The sequence below is a fragment of the Callionymus lyra genome, chromosome 9 (genome assembly GCF_982586985.1).
Source record: "Callionymus lyra chromosome 9, fCalLyr1.hap1.1, whole genome shotgun sequence".
NCBI lineage: Eukaryota > Metazoa > Chordata > Actinopteri > Syngnathiformes > Callionymidae > Callionymus > Callionymus lyra.
This window is the reverse complement of record NC_141826.1, coordinates 8854080-8872845: the sequence shown is the minus strand read 5'-3', so window position 1 is coordinate 8872845 and position 18766 is coordinate 8854080. Positions and strand designations below refer to the sequence as shown.

Sequence of the window (18766 nt, the reverse complement as noted above, 5' to 3'; positions counted from 1 at the left end):
TTCGAAAATGACTCCACCTGTTAACAGCTTCCGATTTTGATCATCAAAACAAACCCACAATTGTCCCTCTATCAAAGGATGTTATTTGCAGGTTGTTGTTAGTCCATCTGCTTTTATTATTCCCTGCAATTGCTGCGGGAAGCAGCTCACGACGGCATCCTTCAGAGCGCTCCCGGACCTCTTTTGTTTTCATCCTCTGAGCTGACTGTCCACAGAGCAACCTCCATTAATTGTTGGCCTCCTCTAATGATGATTCACCGAGTGCTGTCCTGATCAGTCACATGTTTGTGTGCGTCCATTCGCCCGAGAGGACCGACTGGCTTTGACTTCCTGCTAATTACCCAACATGCTCTCTGTTCTGCGGATAATTGTCCAGGTCCTTCCCATTGGGTGCAGAGTATTGGAATGAAGCGAAAAAACGCATCCTCTCCTTTTTCTCTTTGTCTCTTTAGTCGTCAACCCAGTCCCTTTATGTCACGTTCTGTTAGATGAATGCCTCCTCCCAAACGTCTCCACGAAGAACACGCCTGACGCGCATTGAACCGACAGCTAACAGCTTTAGCCACAAGCCAACCCATGATTGAAATAATTATCATAATTACCAAAAGACTATTTATAATCTTTCGGTTTTCTCAGCATCAGGAAGACTTATCTGAATCTGCCACATGCCGATCACTGGATGGTGTCACTAGTGTACTACTGCTGTGGTAATGATAATGGTTGATGCATTGATGTTTCCAAGCCATTGGGATGAGGATCAGCTCATGTAAAAAATGGGTTGGATTCGCACCTTCTTGTACTGATAACAACTATATATGTGTGTCTTCTTCTTCTTCATTATCCTTAAACTATAAAAATTTTAATAAATAATGTGAACAAATAATACACAATTTAATTTTTGGGAGGAAGCCAGAGTACCCTGAGTAAACCCAAGAAGACCAGCATCCTGCTCTCAGTTTATAGAAATGTTGTATATTTACTAGTGGTGTTTGAGTACAGCTAACTCTTTCACTGAAATAAAAATGTTAGATTTTATATCTGTTAAAAAAAGAAAATTGTAATTTCTAAGACATTAAGGTTTTATTTTTAATATTTTATCTTCAGTTTACCCTAATTTATTAAAAGTTGAAAGAAAAAAATGCAAAGCAACTGCAGAAAGATTCAAACACACTTTTTATTATTTAATGTAACTCTTTAAGCACAAATAAATGTGTTTTTGGTTGTAAGTTAAATAATATAATTATATTTAATTCATCTATCCAATGAGAAAAATATTACTTGATATGAACCATTATTTTTATTTTTTATTTAATTTGCTTTAAGTTAAGTTGAGTTTGATACAGATGTAACATAAATATTAGGGCTGTCGCAATACACTAATCTCAATACACGATTTGATACGATTTATTCAAATACGATTCAATACATTATTATTCAGATCAATGATACGATTCAATACATTATTATTCAGCTCATGATACGATTCAATGCAATATTTCAATATAGGAAAGGTTTTTGGGGTACTGAACTTTAGCGACATCTTGTGATTCTTCACTTTTTATCTTGGTTGAAGTAATAGAAATGAAAGACAAAATATTGCCAAAGATCATCTTTAAAAGCAGCTGTAGCTGGCTGTATTTCACAGGACTTCATTGTTGCTGCCGAGGACATGATGATGATGACTACGGCCGTCTTAATTTCAACACCAAAAACGAACAAACGCAGTGAATATTTGCAGTTAATTGTAAAAATCAAAATCAATCTAACTTTATAAAACAAACACTTTATTAAAATATATAACCATAAAATAACTTTAATAAAGAATAAAATATTATTAAAACCAGGAAAAAAACGTAAGCATAACATGAACAAGAATATAATATATATTTTTCTCTGACCGTAATTTTCAGATTGTAGTCATGAAATCGACTCTATTTTTTAATGCAGTTTACACAAGTGGCAAGAATTAAGTTGTTCTGTTTGGTTAGGAAAGTGGCCATGATTGACAGATGCTCAAATAGACACTCAAATGCGGTCCTCATGATGATTCCGTCCATATTTCATCCCTCTCTGATTCCTTCCTCCACTCTCTGCGGATGCAAATTAAGTAATTGGTCACACAAACTCTGCAATCTGAGGCAAGAACGCCCACTTAAATTTGGAATCTTCTCCGGCGTGTTTCGAGCGCTCTAAGTGTACGACAGGATGCATGACAGCGAGGTAACAGTGGTTATCCTTGAGGAGTGTGGGGGGGGGCGGCTGTTGGCAGCTCAACAGGAAGAGGCGGAGGTGGTCGGGGTCTCTGTCAGCTCCCCCTAATTACGTGTGACGTTTCAATGCTGGACCTCTGTCAAAAAATGCCACACTTTTCACACACACCCCTGCCCAGTGATACCAAGTTATGATTGCTGCCTGCCTGCTATGATAGAAGCGCACCACGGTGCTCCGAAAAATAAATTCAATGTCAATCCGGGAGCACGTTACACACTTTCCCAGCCCCTGCTAGTAATTAGTACAGTTTCTGGACATATTTCCAACTCTTCTGCACAGTGACGCTTTTGTACGCCGTCAACAAGAATGAATAAATTCATCACATACCCCACAACAGCTGGACATAACCAGCTCTTTTTTTTTTGTGCTCACTCACTCTTGGAGTGGAATTAATTACCGCCGGCACTGCCATTATTGTCATGGCTGTGGGCACGACTCGCTGGTTGACACGGGTGTGTGTATATGTGTGTAAGTTTATGCACGCACATTAATATTGATGGCAGTGACACTGAGAGGGTGGTATTTTTAGACATTGTATTCCTTCACGTGCAACCTCCTGAAGCTTTGTCAAATCCCCCCCCCCTCAAAAAAAGTACCCTCTTTCTGTAGATTTCCCTCAATCCCTTAACACAAGAGACGGTAAAACACGATTCAGCAGGACATCAATTGGACAATGAGCAGTATTAGATGAGGAGAGTAAAAGAGAATCAGAACACTGACGGAGTGAATAATTGAAGAGCTGGATTGGCGCTCGCAGAGTAAATCTTGAGAGCATCACCAGTTTTCGGCAACTGTCTTTAGACAGGCAGACACGAGTAAAGACGCCTGTGTTACCAAACAACACCAATTACACACATCGTGAACCGGGAAGAGAAGTGAACAAGAATGTGGCGTGTTTTGTATTTTCGACACCTGGAAAATGGAACAAATGCAAATACAACATAGGCTTCACATTAAACGCTGCTGTTGATCATTTAGGCAGGAAATTAGTTATAAAAGTAAAACATTTCGGGTGAATTAATCAAATAAAACAGTATTTGCAGAAGTCCAACTCACTCAATTGCTACATATTTTTAGACTTCTAATATTTTATATATTTTTATTGTTTATTTTTATTGTAATGTATCGTTTTTTTTCATTTTTTCGTTTATTTTTACCATTTTGTTTGAATATATTCTTTAAATTTGCACTATATTGTATTTTATCATGCTATTTCTCGTTACAACGGATGCTGCAAATAACATACATTTCTCTCTGTGAGATTAAACAATAATCTATCTATCTATCCATCCATCCATCATACATCCATCATCCATCCATCCATCTAATTTTTAGCCTTACTATTTAACGACACACGACACAACATTCCTTCGTGATGACGGTCTCGCTTCATTTCTTCCCCTATATTTAATTCAGATTTATCCGGCCATCTTAAAAATAATATGTTTTAATTGACAGCTGACAGATCCAATTCAATCTTTTAATGCTCCGACTCGATGGGTGGGACGGCCCATTTCCTAATTTATCTAATTTATCGGCGAATGGTCCAATCAGCTGGACATTCACAGACATAGCAGTAAAGTTAAAGTACTCAAATTAACCAATAAAAATGCTTTATTTTCATACATCTGTCGCTAACCCCAAGCATATTTTGTAAGTCCAGGGTTCAGAAATTGAGAATTTATGCTAATAAAATCCCGACAGTTGTGAGTTACCAGATCCTACTTATCATTTTTAAGTGAGTTAGTCAAGCTAGAAAGACCCTCAGCATCCTAAAATCCTCTTAACTTAAGTGATTCACGCCATGGGCACACATATGGCAAAGAAACTCTACATAAATTATAATTCTATATGTGGTTTTTGGAAGGAGGGGGGGGTTTCTTTGCACTGTAGTTTCCTTCAACAGATAAACATACATTTCTAGTTTCGATTTACAGCCAACATGTCTGCTCAAAAAGATGGAGGCTTGCAATCAGTATCCTACTTGTGTCAAAATTACACCATGGAGTACAAGTATCAAACATTTTAAGCAGATAAATATACAGATAATGCCACTCAAAATGCCCTTCGTCAAACGGCTGCCTCGAGTTTTCTCGATGGAGATTGTTAAAGTAAATTTGATTTGATTGATTGACTGAATTCCTCCTGAGCTGCAATTCCTCGTGAATCCACAGGGGGAAGCAGTAAACACATCCTGTCCCCAGTTATTAATTATAAACAGGTGAATATGTTTTTAGAAAACGTAGTGGATGCACTACAGGTCTGCAAAGTTTCAGTCGGATGAAAAATGTGTTCCTTAAATCACAATAATCAGTTAAAATAAATCAATATTTCTATATGCAACAATTAATTGATTGTCATTATCACTGTATTATTTTCAATTTATTCCAGAAGACAGGTCAAGTTTTAAATTATTTCTTATGACGTAATACACAGACTTGTAAAAGAAAAGTTGTGTAAACAACATATTCCTCGTCCTCTGATCCGTCACGCTCGCCCGAGGGCGTCTTCTGTCAGACCACCTGGGTCTTTGTTGGAGTTGCCCTCGCTCTTTGTGTCGAACCACAATGCTTCACTTCTTTCTCCTATTTCCTTGAAAAGTTTTCTTTTCTCATTTCTCTTTCAACCACGGCGCCATAGGTACATTCCTGAAGTATAGAAAATATCTGACCTATTTGTAAGTGAATAAATCGAGACATAATTAGATGTTGAACTTGCTGACGAGAAGCGATTATGTGAAAGGATGTAAGGAATACCATTAAAGCAGAGGCATTGTGAGTTGAAGGAGCAGCGGCTCTGAATATAAGTCGGTTTCTCTTTTATCCTGTCCTTGAGCTCTGACCTGACATTAATGGAGACATGGATAAGGGTCAGAGGTTCACCAGGAAAAAGCAAGCATATTAGAAAAGGGTGAAATATGAGCCACAAATATAAAAAATGGTCTCCACTGTTGTACTTCATAGACTCACCGGTGCTTTCCTTCCACAGACACTTCTTGTTCAAGACGTCTTCAGGGACCACCCCACTCTTCAGTAGCTCCTCCCCTGGTTATCCTCTGACATCGGGGACAGTCTACTCTCCGCCCCCTCGTCTGTTACCACGAAACACCTTTTCCCGCTCTGCCTTCAAACTAAAAAAGCCGTCCAAGTACTGCAGCTGGAAGTGTGCTGCGGTGACGGCCATCGCTGCTGCCGCCCTGCTGGCCGTCTTGTTGTCCTACTTCATCGGTGAGTGAACCATCAACTCTCTCTCAATCGAACATGAGTTGGATTAAAGCTTCATTTCTGTGAAGGTGTTGGTCAGAATCATACACACATAAACTTAAACAAAAGTAAAATAAGTCAGTAGCTTACTTTCGGTTTAAGAAATCCCTTATTATACTTTAACATTAATAAAAAGTATTCTTTTCACTAAAATCTTCATAAAACTTTTTTTGCATGTACCAAAGAAAGTTCTTAAAGCTCCAGTGTGCTTTAATTTTAATTAATTGAAATTATTAGTTTTGCAACATCACAAATGTTTCTATTTGAAGGTGTACATTAAACAAAAAGGGATTAAAATAAAAAATTACAAAATAAAAATAAGTTTGAATTAAAATATGCTAATTTATTACACAATTTATCACTAACTGTAACACGATTTTAAAGATAATTCCAGTATATGAAATCCACCAAAAAAACATACAAAACAAAATAACCCAACAAACTAAATTATATTATATTAAATTATAGGTGTTATATATAGTAACCAGTTTGCTTACTTACTGTATCTTACTATAAGTTATGAGGTTAGACCATAATTATTATTATGTGGTGATGGTTTTAAATTGTTTTAAAAAGGTACAATTTAAATTTAAAAGTTTAAATAATCTTGTGTTCTTAGTAACAGCTAACTTAAGTTAGTAATAAGAATGAGAAAGTGGAGTGGGCGGGACAAATGACAGCCTAGTTTGATTGACATTTCACCATCCAATCATTATCATGGGTCAATTGATGATTCTACCGTACAGTCTGTTGAACAAGTCGAATTTGTTTCACTTTTTTGTTGAATAATTTCATTAATTTGTTGTTACTAAGGTCAGCGTTTTATAATATTGTTAAAATAAATGCTCTTGACAAACATCTCACCAACCTTTACGTAAAAGTGTCATTAAAAAATGAACTAGTGTTTGTTGAATTCTGCAGAACCAGTAAATTCCTGCGTATGAGAAGCAGCGGCACCATAATACAGGTCGCTCCTTCTCCCAGCTATATAATCTATGCAGCGTCAAGAAGCGGCACAGAGACACCAGAACAGGATGTTGCGGAAAACACTTACTGACTTTTACAAATAAAAAAACACGGCAGGATCGCGGCGTCTGTGTCACCGCCGTCTTCAGATGCACTGTCAAACCGGAGCTCAGCAGGAGTCCTGGCCTGCGCTCGGCATCAGTAAACAATCAGACACGCAGACGGAAAAGATACATAAACTGCGGCGTATCGGGAGTGTTTTTGTGTGGCGGTATCAGTAGAGGCGGAAATCTTGATACGCCCAGCGGGGTGGCGGATGTTTTCAACTGATCTGAAGCCAACATCAGGTCTTTCAGGTGTATAAGGCGCGGCAGATACTCCGACGAGAGCACTTACAGAATATGTCATTGCGGCGTTCCCGAGTCTTCCAGGAGCAAAAAGGAATTGTTTCATGAATGCGACGTACTGTAAAGAGGTTTTTTTCCTTCCATTCCTAACTGACCTCTTTCACCCCGAGACCAGGATCTTTGTTTCTTTGTTTGAGAAGTGGTGCATGTATGTGTGTGTGTGGGGGGTGTGAGAGTGTGTGTGTGTGTGTGTGTGTGTGTGTGTGTGTGTGTGTGTGTGTGTGTGTGTGTGTGTGTGTGTGTGTGTGTGTGTGTGTGTGTGTGTGTGTGTGTGTGTGTGTGTGTGTGTGTGTGTGAACATGTGTGGGGAGGCACAAGTGTCACTGAGCCCTTGATTGGACTCTCACCCAGGAGACCAGAGTCAACAGATGGGAACTTAGCAAACAGTAGAATCAGCAGAATAAACAATCCCCTGAACATCATTTATTAATGCCACTTTAAATAATGTATCTGTTCACATATATAGACACCATAACTTTTTTTTTAATGCTTTTCTATCAATATATGCTGCATCAGCAATTCTACAAAACTGATACTAATGTTTAAAATCCAACTCAGATTGAGAAAATACTTTAAATGAATCCCCAAGGGGAAATTGCTTGTAGTCATCTATTATTTATTTAAATAATTGTTTTAGTTTATAGATATTTTTAGTATCAAATAATACATAGGGGTAAAGTAAAAGTCTAAAATGTCTAGGTTACCAAATTATAAATGAGGAAAAAAACTATTAAAAATATCAGTATACAGGTGTAGATATAAATACTAGTATGCTTGTGTACATTTTCCAGTGTGGTTTAATGCAGGTTATTATTGCACAGAATAATTATTGCACCAATTTAATTTTAAATAAAAGTTTATGTAAGACGCAGAAATTGTAAATCTATATTCAGAAAGTCTGCAACTATCACAGTTATATACGCTAGCTATGCTAGCAACTTTACCATTAGGTTTACAAAGTACTTCAGATTATGTCATGTTTTTTGTTTTTAACAATGTCTCCCAAACAATTGTGTACTACTTAAAGGTAAAAATTAAGCTTACAGACCCATCTGACTACTTGAGACCTTGTCTTCTGCAGGGTTTATATTGATTTGATCTGATTTCTTAGATGCAACTTAAAGAAACTGTGTCTTTGTAAAAGCCAGAAGCATTTAAGATAGGTACGTTAACAATATCTTGGTGAGAAAAAAAGACTAAAGTCAAAGGTTTTTTAGCCAACGACTTACATGGAACTTAATTGATGCAGAAAGAGGCAAAGAAACATGCATGTTATCTGAGAGTGCAGGCGACAGAGAGAGAGTTGAATAACCTATTTTCTGTCATGCTAATGCTGTTGAAGATCATGTGAGTGAATTACCAAGTGGCTCATTAAGTAAATGTCACATTAAAATACATACCAAGGCATGAAATGTTTGTTAATGTCATGTTCAAAGGGCAACTGGGACATTCGTCTTGTAGACTTGAGCAACTCTGTGTATGTTTTTTTTAATAATAGATATCCCTTGCTGTTATCTCAGGGTCAAGGTGACCCAAAGGCCCGTAAAAAACAAATGTGTCCGTGGAATCCCTTGTGTGGTCTCTTGATCAAGATGAACGACTTCATCCACCACTTTATATGTATTAATGGAAGCCAGAGAGGTGGTTCACTTTAACCCGGAGACAACACAAGAGAGATCTCAAACACATTTGTTTTCGGGCCTTTGGGTCACCTTGACCCTGAGATAACACAAGTGTAAATAAAATGTTACTACATAGACATGAACTTAAATTGGGTTTTATTTTTTGAGAAAACAAATTAATACTATTTGCTGCATTACAATCAACTGCAATACAATTACAACAATCTAATCAACACGTTATTTTTTGGATAAATTCTGCAGATGTGAAGGATGTGTGCGAGTGCAGAGCGTGAAACCCTTGCACATCCCCTCAGAGTGCCCTTGAGTGTGTTGCGTGTCCTTCAGAGGAGATCAAGGCCTCCTAGCCTGAGGGCACAAAGACAGATCCCTCCTCTCCCAAGTCACCGCCGGTCATTCCGTGCCGGCCGGCCACATATGGCGCCGCTGAAACGGGCCGGGTGGAGGAGACGGAGCCAGGAGGGCTGCAAAGTTCATTACACCTTGCAGATGCTCACTGGTTAGGACGTGGAGCCATGAAAACAAAATAACAACGTGTGCATAATTGTGAAGGGCAAAATAAACATTTGTTTTCTTTTCTTTTTTTTAACGCCAGAAGCTAAAGATGAATCTAATTAGGCATATAAGACACAAATGTTGCATTTGGCCTTGTCTATTTTTATATCTATTGTGGAGTACAATTATGCAACCACTCATTAACACAATAATACTTTATTTTTACATGTATTACTATCTAACATAAATTAATACATTAGTAACTAGAAGCGCAATTTTCCTTCCTTTAACTTTAAAACACAAATTTACACAAAGTAAACATACTTTCATACGTGGTACTGTATGTTTTAATACGTATATTGTAGCAAGCAGCAGTTACGACGAAGACCCTTGTCATTATTCATGTTTATACAAATACATTGTTTCATTTGAATAGCAGATGAACTTTATGATGATTACAGTACCCACCGTCCTTATGGTGCCAACAAAACTGAACTCCCATGATGCCTTTTTACTTCTCTATTTAGTGACGGCTGATCAGCTGCCATAATACTGTGTTAAAGTACTTTGTCTATGTGGCTATGTCAAAAAAGGGATCGACAGCTGTAATTGGTTGGCTGGGCGGCAAAGCATTATGGTGGCTGTTTAGGTCCCCGTTACTGAGAGGGTTTGTTGCGAGGGATGGCACCTCATATGCAATGTTTGGTTTGTCAAATTCAAATAAATGTTCTTAAATACATATTAAACCAGTCAAAAATGGAATGATCACGACTTTGTAAGGTAAGGTAAGGTAAGGTAAAACTTTATTGATTGACTACAAATTGTTTTTTCCAATAGCCACAGAAAATACAGCCATTTTTCATAAAAAATAAATAAAAATAAAATAAAAACAAGAACATAAAGAGAAAGAACAAGAATATTGAGTGACCTCTGTACATCAAAACTAGATAACAACCAATAAACGTCAAGATTGTAACCTACACATGTCGCAGATTGTACAACTTCCACAAAACAAAGATCCAAAAAACTTAAAAATGAAAAAATTAGATCTTAGACTGCATCACGTGTTTTCTTATTTAAGGCCTGGCAAGTAGATTACACTTGAGTTTGAAATCAGAAGACTCATTTATTGTTAGGGTTAGGATCATGATTAGGTGTTTTTTAATCAAAATATAAAATGTATAATGTTGATGAAGATTTAAATGTATATAATAGTAAATCAAAGATGTAATACAAAAGTATGAATAACAGTACTCTACCTGGCAAAACATTAGAGAAACGGTAAGTTCGACTTTATAATCGCCTCAAACCCCTCCTGTCAAATATTCTTACGCCGTAAGAAGAATTTATTAACCTCTACAAAAGCTGAGCGAACGTTTTCTGTTTCTGCGTTTTGCTTACTGCGCTGTCCGTTTTAATCTGTTGTTAGGAAAATGTTTTTTCGCTTTGGTGTTTTTCGCTTGTGCTGAACAGAGCGTTCGCAGCGCCGCCAAGCCTGAAACCCTTGTGTTTACCTCACTTTTGTGGCGTTAATCGTGCAGTCGGAGGAGTTCGCCGCTCGTAATTTTTGTCTGTGTGAGAGAGAGAGTCTTCACTAGGGAGATTGTGGCGAGCACCCAGAGCTATGCAGCGTGAACAGGACCCCTCTGAGGCGTCCACCCAGGAGCCTTCTCATAAATTACACCAGGACACTTGTGCCTGAACAGCAGTTTTACAACCTGTACGGTTGTGCTAACCCTGTGGTCCTGATGGTGTTGTTGTGATTTCCTTTTAGACTCAACAATCCGACACATGTTGGGTCCACTCTTTTCAGAGAGAAGACAAAGAATTCTCTTTGAATCTCTATTGTCTCTGTAAAACGGCGTAGCCACAGGGATGCGATAAACACACACGGACAAAACAAAAGAATCGCATGTGAAGCTGCGTGATGCAGGGTTGTTATGCATCAAAGAATCAGGGTATTTATTTTGTCGGGACTTTTTGATGTGAAACCCAACCGCGGGAGAGGACAGCCGCACATGTGAAGGTATGACTGAACGGATGAAGGGAGGAGGATAAACGAGAATGCTTGTTCTTCGTTCCCCCGGCATCTTGTTTGCTTGCTCCGCATGGAGCACCGGAGCCAAAGGAGAGGAGGTTGCTAGGATACAGGTGAACGGTTGGCATAAAGGAGAGGAGACAGGTCTGTTACTGTGAGCGGCAACCTGGAGAGAGTGAGATAGAGGAATTGAGAGGGAACGCAGGGATGGGTGGAATGAAGTTGGAGCCGAGAGGGCAGAGGGGAAGAGGGGAGATGCGTCACTGTCAACGTGGAGACGGAACATAAAGGAGAGAGGAAAGGAGGATAGATGACTGGAGAGACACAAGAGGGAAGGGTAAAGGCTGATATGTCACTGTCTGTATCATAAGATATAAGGGAGAGAGATTGGGGCTAAAAACGGAAGCAACCTTGTTTGCGCCCCGGAGAAAAAGCTGAAGGAAGGGAGTAGAATTAGCGACTAATGTCTTCTAATTGATCACAGCGAGCCGACGGGAGGATCGTAGAGGACATGACGATACTGCTGCTGGCATTTCACCCGTTTTCATAGTCCTTATCACCCCTTCAGACTCCTAATGTAGCGTCCAGATCAAACTCAAGGCTCATGTCCCACACCTGATAAATCAAAGTAGATTAATGTTCTAGATATTGTCATGAGAGATTGACAAATAGATCCAGGAGCCAAAGACAACACACTTAACAATTTAATAACTTAATAATTTAAATTTTAAAAAAAAGTCCAAACTAGACAAAAAGCAATACGAAGAAAGTTTACTATATGGCAGTAGAGTCCTTAATATCTGAGTCCATTCACAACTAATCCAAGTTGGCAAAATATCTAAATAGATGAACAAGAATATATGGGGGTTAACAAGCGGGAACTGTAAGACGAACCGACACCGGTCCATGGAAAGTCTGGCGTATAAGAATAGAAGAGTGAACAAAGGGAAACGAGAAGAATCAGGAAGAATCTATAGATGTTAAAATGTAAAGTGCGGAGATAGTCACAGATATCTTGACCTATAATGATGCAAGTGTTAAAGTTAAGATAAGTAACAGAGAATATGAACGTCAAAATTTTTTCAGAAACTTCAAATAAGAGTCAAAATGACATTGTTACAAGTAAAGGAAAGAAGCATAAACACATACTATACACTGTATATATATATATAATATGCAATTTTTTCTCTGAGCTCTCTGTTGGCCAGAAGGCGTCTACTGTACCTTTAATGATCTGGACTGATCCCAGCAATGCCCCACCATGCAAATATCATGGAAAACCGTCCAAGACTTTGAGAGAAAGTAAGGGGGCGGACAAGTTAAACGTGAAAGATGATTGCGCACCATAGAAAACGGGTGATTTTCGTACCAATTAGCAGGAATTGTATGAACCAACTGGCTCAGATGAATGAGTGATATGTACAATAAAAACCATCAATTTGGTTGCACCATTCATTTATAACAGCTAAGGTGAGTGATTGAAGTTTGCCGACTTTTCTTCATTGTTTTCTTCTGCGAGTCTCACTCATCTCTGACGACTCACATAGCCTTCCTAAATAAAAGAAAACATCTTTCTTCCAATCTCCTCTAATGACCGCACCGTTGTAAACGGCCATAACCAGACGAGCGGAAAGTTCTTCTCTGATATGATTTCTTCTTGATCAGTGTGTTCCTTAACACAAAATGTAACCCACTCATGTGTGTACACACACACCACGAGGATCATCACACCGCGAAGATAGTGTCCTTGACGGCTCTCAGTAAACTTGCCAGCAGGCGCCCGGTGTCACCTTTGCAGAGGTGTAACTTCTGATCATGTCCTCAATGGCTTGGCTGTGGCAACACTCCACGCGGCTTTGTCATCACTGATAAATAAGACACGAGCAACATTTTCAGTCGCCGCCGTCTCTTGATTAAACAACACCACACACACACACACACTCACTGTCATTGAGAGTGACCTTCAAGCCTCAGAGGCGAAGCTCTTACTATCCATCAGTGCTCCGTTGCTATTCCAGACTGATCACAATCTTCATAACTGCTGCACGATATCAACCCTTAGCAGGGGAAAAATGCTAATTTTTTCTACTGCTAAAAAATGCAACCCTGCTAAACATCAGCTACAGAGTGACTCATCTGTTTTTATTATGATGTGTACTGTTGAACCTACGGTGACCACAAAGGCTCTCTCCTGAGGTCGCAAGGGGGGAAATGAATTATATAACAGCTATTCTACCAAAACCATGACCTTGTGTATATGTAATTATCTCTTGAAAATGTCAAAAATGTGATTGTTTTTTTCCGCGGACCATTGTCTGGAAAGTCAATCTACATTTTGATTTAAAATTCTTATTTATTGAGCTATATTTTTTATTTTAAAATGATGCCTTTGACACTATACTATATGATTCATTCATATAAAACTAATCCATTTACGTTGCAAATGGAGTGAACTTCATTACAAGGGGGTGAATTTGGATTAATTTGCTTTGTGAATAATAACCCCTGAGTCATGATAATAAGGGATATTAATAATATTGTAGGAGGGAGATTATTTACTGCTGAATTTGCTTTACATCACATGTTTCAAACTCAAGGCCCACTTACTCATTTTATCTGTCCCCTGGTAGCAATAAATCAAACGGTCAAAATTAAAATCAAGACTAGCATTGTGAGAGATAAACACTTGTTGGAGATGTTATAGAAAGCAGATAAATCAAATGTCAATCAAACACACTTGAAAATATATATATATATGACAAAAAATATGAGAAAATGAGATTAAATACTCTGAAGTAAACATTTTTGATGTTTTTTTTAATTAAGATACAGATTGAAATGATTTGAAGACATGCTGAAACCACATGTTTTTGGTTTCTTTTTATAGTAGGATTATTATTAAGTAGTTCACATTGTACGGTCCTGTGGTTTTTCGGCCTGTGACTCGGAACATTTTGACCCATGGGGCGAAACAACCCTGCTCTACATTATATCTATAAAGAAGTTTCAAAGAAGAAGAACCGGTAAGTTAGTACTATTCAAGTTTCTTACACTCATCAAAAAAAAGTGCCTGGACAGATATAATATGGGGGGACAGAAATGGTATTTACACTGGTGCAACTTTTAAAAAGTGGCTTCTTTCCAAACAAAGCTCCTTGACCCTGAGATCCCCCCTTTACTCTCCATGTGACTTCCCTTCTGCCGGTCCAACGTACAACAGCTAGAGGTCAGGATGTGTCGCTCATGCCATGTGCCCGCACACACGTGTGTGTGTGTAGAGGTGGAGTGCTTTTGGACATATGGTGACACAGGAACCTGGGCATAAGGATCAGACGTGGCGCGCAGGTCCTGAGCAGCAGGCCTTGTCGCACTGATAAAGGTTAGCATCTCTGATCCCTCTGCCAGTCCAAGGAAGGGCCAGGGCACGGCCAGGGCCGGGACAAGGTGCTGCACCATCTGCACCTGAGGGATGAGCGCTCACCTCTTCTGCTGGTCAAGTAATACAAAGCAGATACAGACTCCCTTTGACAGCACGCATGGTGACACCGATGTTCCTCGTGGTGGGTCACTTTGTACCTGCAAAACACTTCTAGGAGATTATAGCTCAATGTAATTGCATCATCGGTAGATGTTTAAGGTAACTCAGTTTTACTGTTTGAGATGTAAAACACTCAGTGAGAGATTTTCAATTGGATCATTATGTTTCTTATAACTTTGGTATCGTCTATTAGCAAGTCGCATTTTTCTTTACCCTCATTTAATGGCTACATTTAAAAAAAATTGTCTTCAAGCGGTGTAACTGATAACTTAGATAAGTAACAAAATATGTTGCATTATTATTTGTAATCCAAAAATAGTATTTAAAACCATAATAATAATCGGAATTCCATATTGCCAAGAAAAAATCAATCAAATCCAGCAATAAGGTAAAGCAATATTCGGGGTTTCTTTATTTGTTAACTAAATAACAAAACAAAAAAAGAATTTGTGGATTTCAATCAAATTTCCCAAAAATCTTGATAGCGAGACAAGGAACATGTGAGTTCAATTTAAATTACCATCTGAATCCACTTATTCTTTGAAGGATGAGTCACACTTTGTGGATCGAGAAACTTTTTTTTTTCTCTTTGAAAAGAAAAAGTTCTACTGCCACCTACGATCATTACTATCATTTTACTTCAACTATTTCCTTCCATTCCTACCTTCCATTCTACTATCTAATATCAGTCTTATAACACCACATTAAGTACATGTATTTCTATATAGTATCATGGCAAAATAGTTTTCACCAGTCAAAGTTCAGGGTTGCTTAAGCAGTTTATATTCACACCACAAAATACTACGTTTACCTTTGAGTTGGTGAATAATCAGTTTGAAAACACTCGTGTTGGTCAGTGCCAGCAGCGCGATCTTAATTCATTAACGTGCTTCTTAGTCTTATCTTGGAGTCCAATTAGACGTTTTTTTTTGTGTGTCCCTGGTTATTGTGTTGGGAAGGTCTTCTACCGGCCTCATTCTCGTATTCACCATCTTTGGCGTTCATTCTGTTCCTCTCTCGCTCCGTCTCTCTCTCACACTGTGTTTCTGTGATCGGTGATAAGATACCATAGTTCCTCATATCCTGTTTCTAATACAGATCGATGACTAGGAAGAGGGCCGAGGTAGGAGAGCGATGAGATGGAGCACAGTGGGTTGATGTGGAAAAGAGAAGGTGGAGGTGTGGAGTGTGTGGAAAGGAGGGCTGTGTGTGTGTGTGTCGGGGGGGGGGGGGGGGGTCAGAGTAGAGATATCTGGAGAGGAAATGAGGATTCAGAAAAAGGAGGACATCACTCCGATTCACATCGCTTCTCATTTAGCCCGTCACGTGCGCACACACAGACACACACAGCTGGCCGTCACAGTGTTTCAGCACCAATAAGGAAGCTATTTCTGCCGCGTGATTGAGTGAGTCGCGGCGTCTCACTGCCAGACACTGTTTTTTTGCAGGTAGGTAGCTGTGAGCAACTCGCATAACCTTTTGTGTTGCAGTCAATTTCAGTTTGGTTGCATCAGCTGGGTGAGCGGGTCCCGTCGGGGGTTGCCATGTGTGTTACCGCGCACACACACACTCACGCCGGGGTTGTTGTTAATTTTTGAGCCAAAGCACGTTGCAGACACACCTTTCGAACCCTCCCTCCCAGGATGTAAACAACAAACTGTCCAGTCCCTCTGTCTGTGACTCTAAGTGATCTCAGCATGGTGCTACTTTCAAACTTAGCTGGAGTAGATGCCTCCTTTATTTACAGACCCCAGAAGGGCATATTATGTGGTGGATCCAAAGAAATATTCCAAATGGATATTATAGGCCGGAGGCGACGCACTCGGCCGAGTCCATTCAATATGAGCTCTGCACCTGTGGCCCGATAAAGAAATAACTGTTTTGATACAGTGGAGCGAAATAATAATAATAATAAAAAAAACCTCCCTCACTGTAAAAAGTATAATTTTAATCATAGATACACTGACAGGCAGCGGTTAGCTGTGACATCTCCTGAGCTAAAATCTTGAGTTATAATCTATCACAGTAAAGCTTTTAATAAGTGTTTTTGTGATAAAGGTAGGAAATTATGGTCCTCTTGAAAGAACAAGAAGATCTCCACGCTTCCTTTGCGACTTTTTCTTAGACACGTAGCTGTTAAGGAGAGAACATTTAGACCTAACACGTTTTGCAACTATGCCTTATTATTAAAATTACTTCACACTTATTCTTGAATTGCATTTTCTCAAAGTGAACAAACTTATTCTCAGTGCTTTGTGCCGACGTTATTAAGTGATGGGACGATAAAGTTGCATGAAGACTCATGAAGCAGCTTTTTCATTTACAGTGGTCAGTGGTAGGAATTCCATATTGGCTTCACTTTTTGAAACTGGATGCTGCCTCTTGGTATATGAATATTTATATGTCCTTTTGCTACTAATATTCACATGATAACCATCTTTAATGGTAAAAAAATAACTCTTATTTGAACAAGACAATTGGGCATATGTGTATTGTCACATCAGATCTACTGCTAATGTTAAAAGTACGTAAAAAAAAGTTAGTTTGGACTACTATAAATTAACCTATAGGTACCACTGCCCTGTTACCTATTGAAAAAGTGTAGCTTACCGTCACACCATTAACTTCTACCAATACTAAGCACATGGGTTATGATTAAATACTACTGACGCTGATTAATATGACTTCACTTTAGGTCATAATCATACATCTCAAACACACGGTTATCAAACCCATTCTCCATCGACTCCTTGTCTCTCGATTTAAATGGTCCCCGTTATCCGACAGACTGTCAGTCGGTGCATCCATCTCTGGAATGTGAGTAATAGTTACGCTACGACGTCAGGGAAGAGACTCCTTCAACCAATTAGCAAGCACCGCAACCATTGTGGGTTGTTCTCGACTACAATTACGGCCCTAATTGGGGTCAAAGTTGTTAATTTAGTGGTGAATTAGAACAGTTTATGCACATTCATCAAGATGGCCAGGGGAGACGGCGCTCACGAGTGTGTGAGCGAGTGCGAGTCAGCAGCTCGTACGTCAAAGTCTCGGTGTAATTTCTGTAGCATTGCAAGTGATTACGTGTGAAAACACACTAAAGGGCATCATGTGTCTTCGGTACAATTAGAAAGAGTCGTGGGCAGCAGTTTAATGGGAGATTAACTAGATTAGGTCGAGTTCAGGCGAAAGCACGAGATGAGAAAGACTCATAAAGCCATCGGAGGACATGTTGGATGAGAGAATGGATGATGAAGAATCAATATTGTTGAGTGAGTCTACCACAAAGTTGCGTCCCCCCAAATTCTTTTCTGTTTAGTATCTCATAGGGAATTCCTGTAGAGTTTCTGCTCTGTTTCATGTTATTGTCTTTGGTCACCATAATAAAAGTGGTTTGTAATTGACTGGTTTCCTATAAATGACTATTTTTTTTAGTTCAGGACAGGCATTAGCCACTCTCTGTAACAAAAGGCGTCAGAGGTTGGATAAGGTTTTAATGTGGGGTTTGGTGAGTTTGACGGAGGAAAATGGTAAGCATAAGTCTTCGGCGTCTAAATAGAATTGATGGCACGAGAAAAGGAGGTTTTCGAGTGGAACACCAGGTTCCATTCTAGGTCAGGCACAAGTCCAAGCACCAGTTTCTGTAATAATGGTGTTATAAGTGGGATGCAAATGCAATATAATTGAAAGGATATAGTGTTTCATAAGAAGAACCTGGTGGATAGCGTAACAATATATTGAAACACTGGGGCAGTGGTTCCCAATGTGGCTCCAGGGGCCCCCCTCAGAAGTCCTAGCTTACAAACAGGATTTGGGCAACAAGTTTGAGTTAAAATAAATCACATATTGAAAGAGTATTCAAGGGTGTGAGCATTTACCCTGTGAAAAAAAAATCATTAAAGAGTATATAAGGTTATTTTTTTAACTTTTTAGTCAGCTGGGATGAAGTTGTCAACCCTTTATAAATAGAAAAACAAAACCTTTTGACAAGTTACAAATCCTGTAAAAAATGAATAAGTAACATTTTAGGGGATATTGCAGGCATTTCGACAGCCATGGGGGGTGGAATTAAAAGAGTTTGGGACCACTTTGCTGCCACGGTGGGTTTAGATGTGTGACCGATCAAAACTACATGGTCGTACGATGTCGAT

At 39.0% G+C, this 18766-nt stretch overlaps 1 protein-coding gene across 13 annotated transcripts in view; it reads left to right on the top strand.

Moving 5' to 3' along the window:
• tenm2a (teneurin transmembrane protein 2a) overlaps nucleotides 1–18766 on the top strand; it is a 215016-nt gene that overhangs the window by 145579 nt on the left and 50671 nt on the right. For all 13 annotated transcript variants that reach the window (XM_087798487.1, XM_087798488.1, XM_087798478.1 and 10 more), the window contains one exon: nucleotides 5260–5498. In XM_087798487.1, the coding sequence (XP_087654613.1) occupies nucleotides 5260–5498 (239 nt within the window). The remainder of the gene's footprint in view (nucleotides 1–5259; nucleotides 5499–18766) is intronic.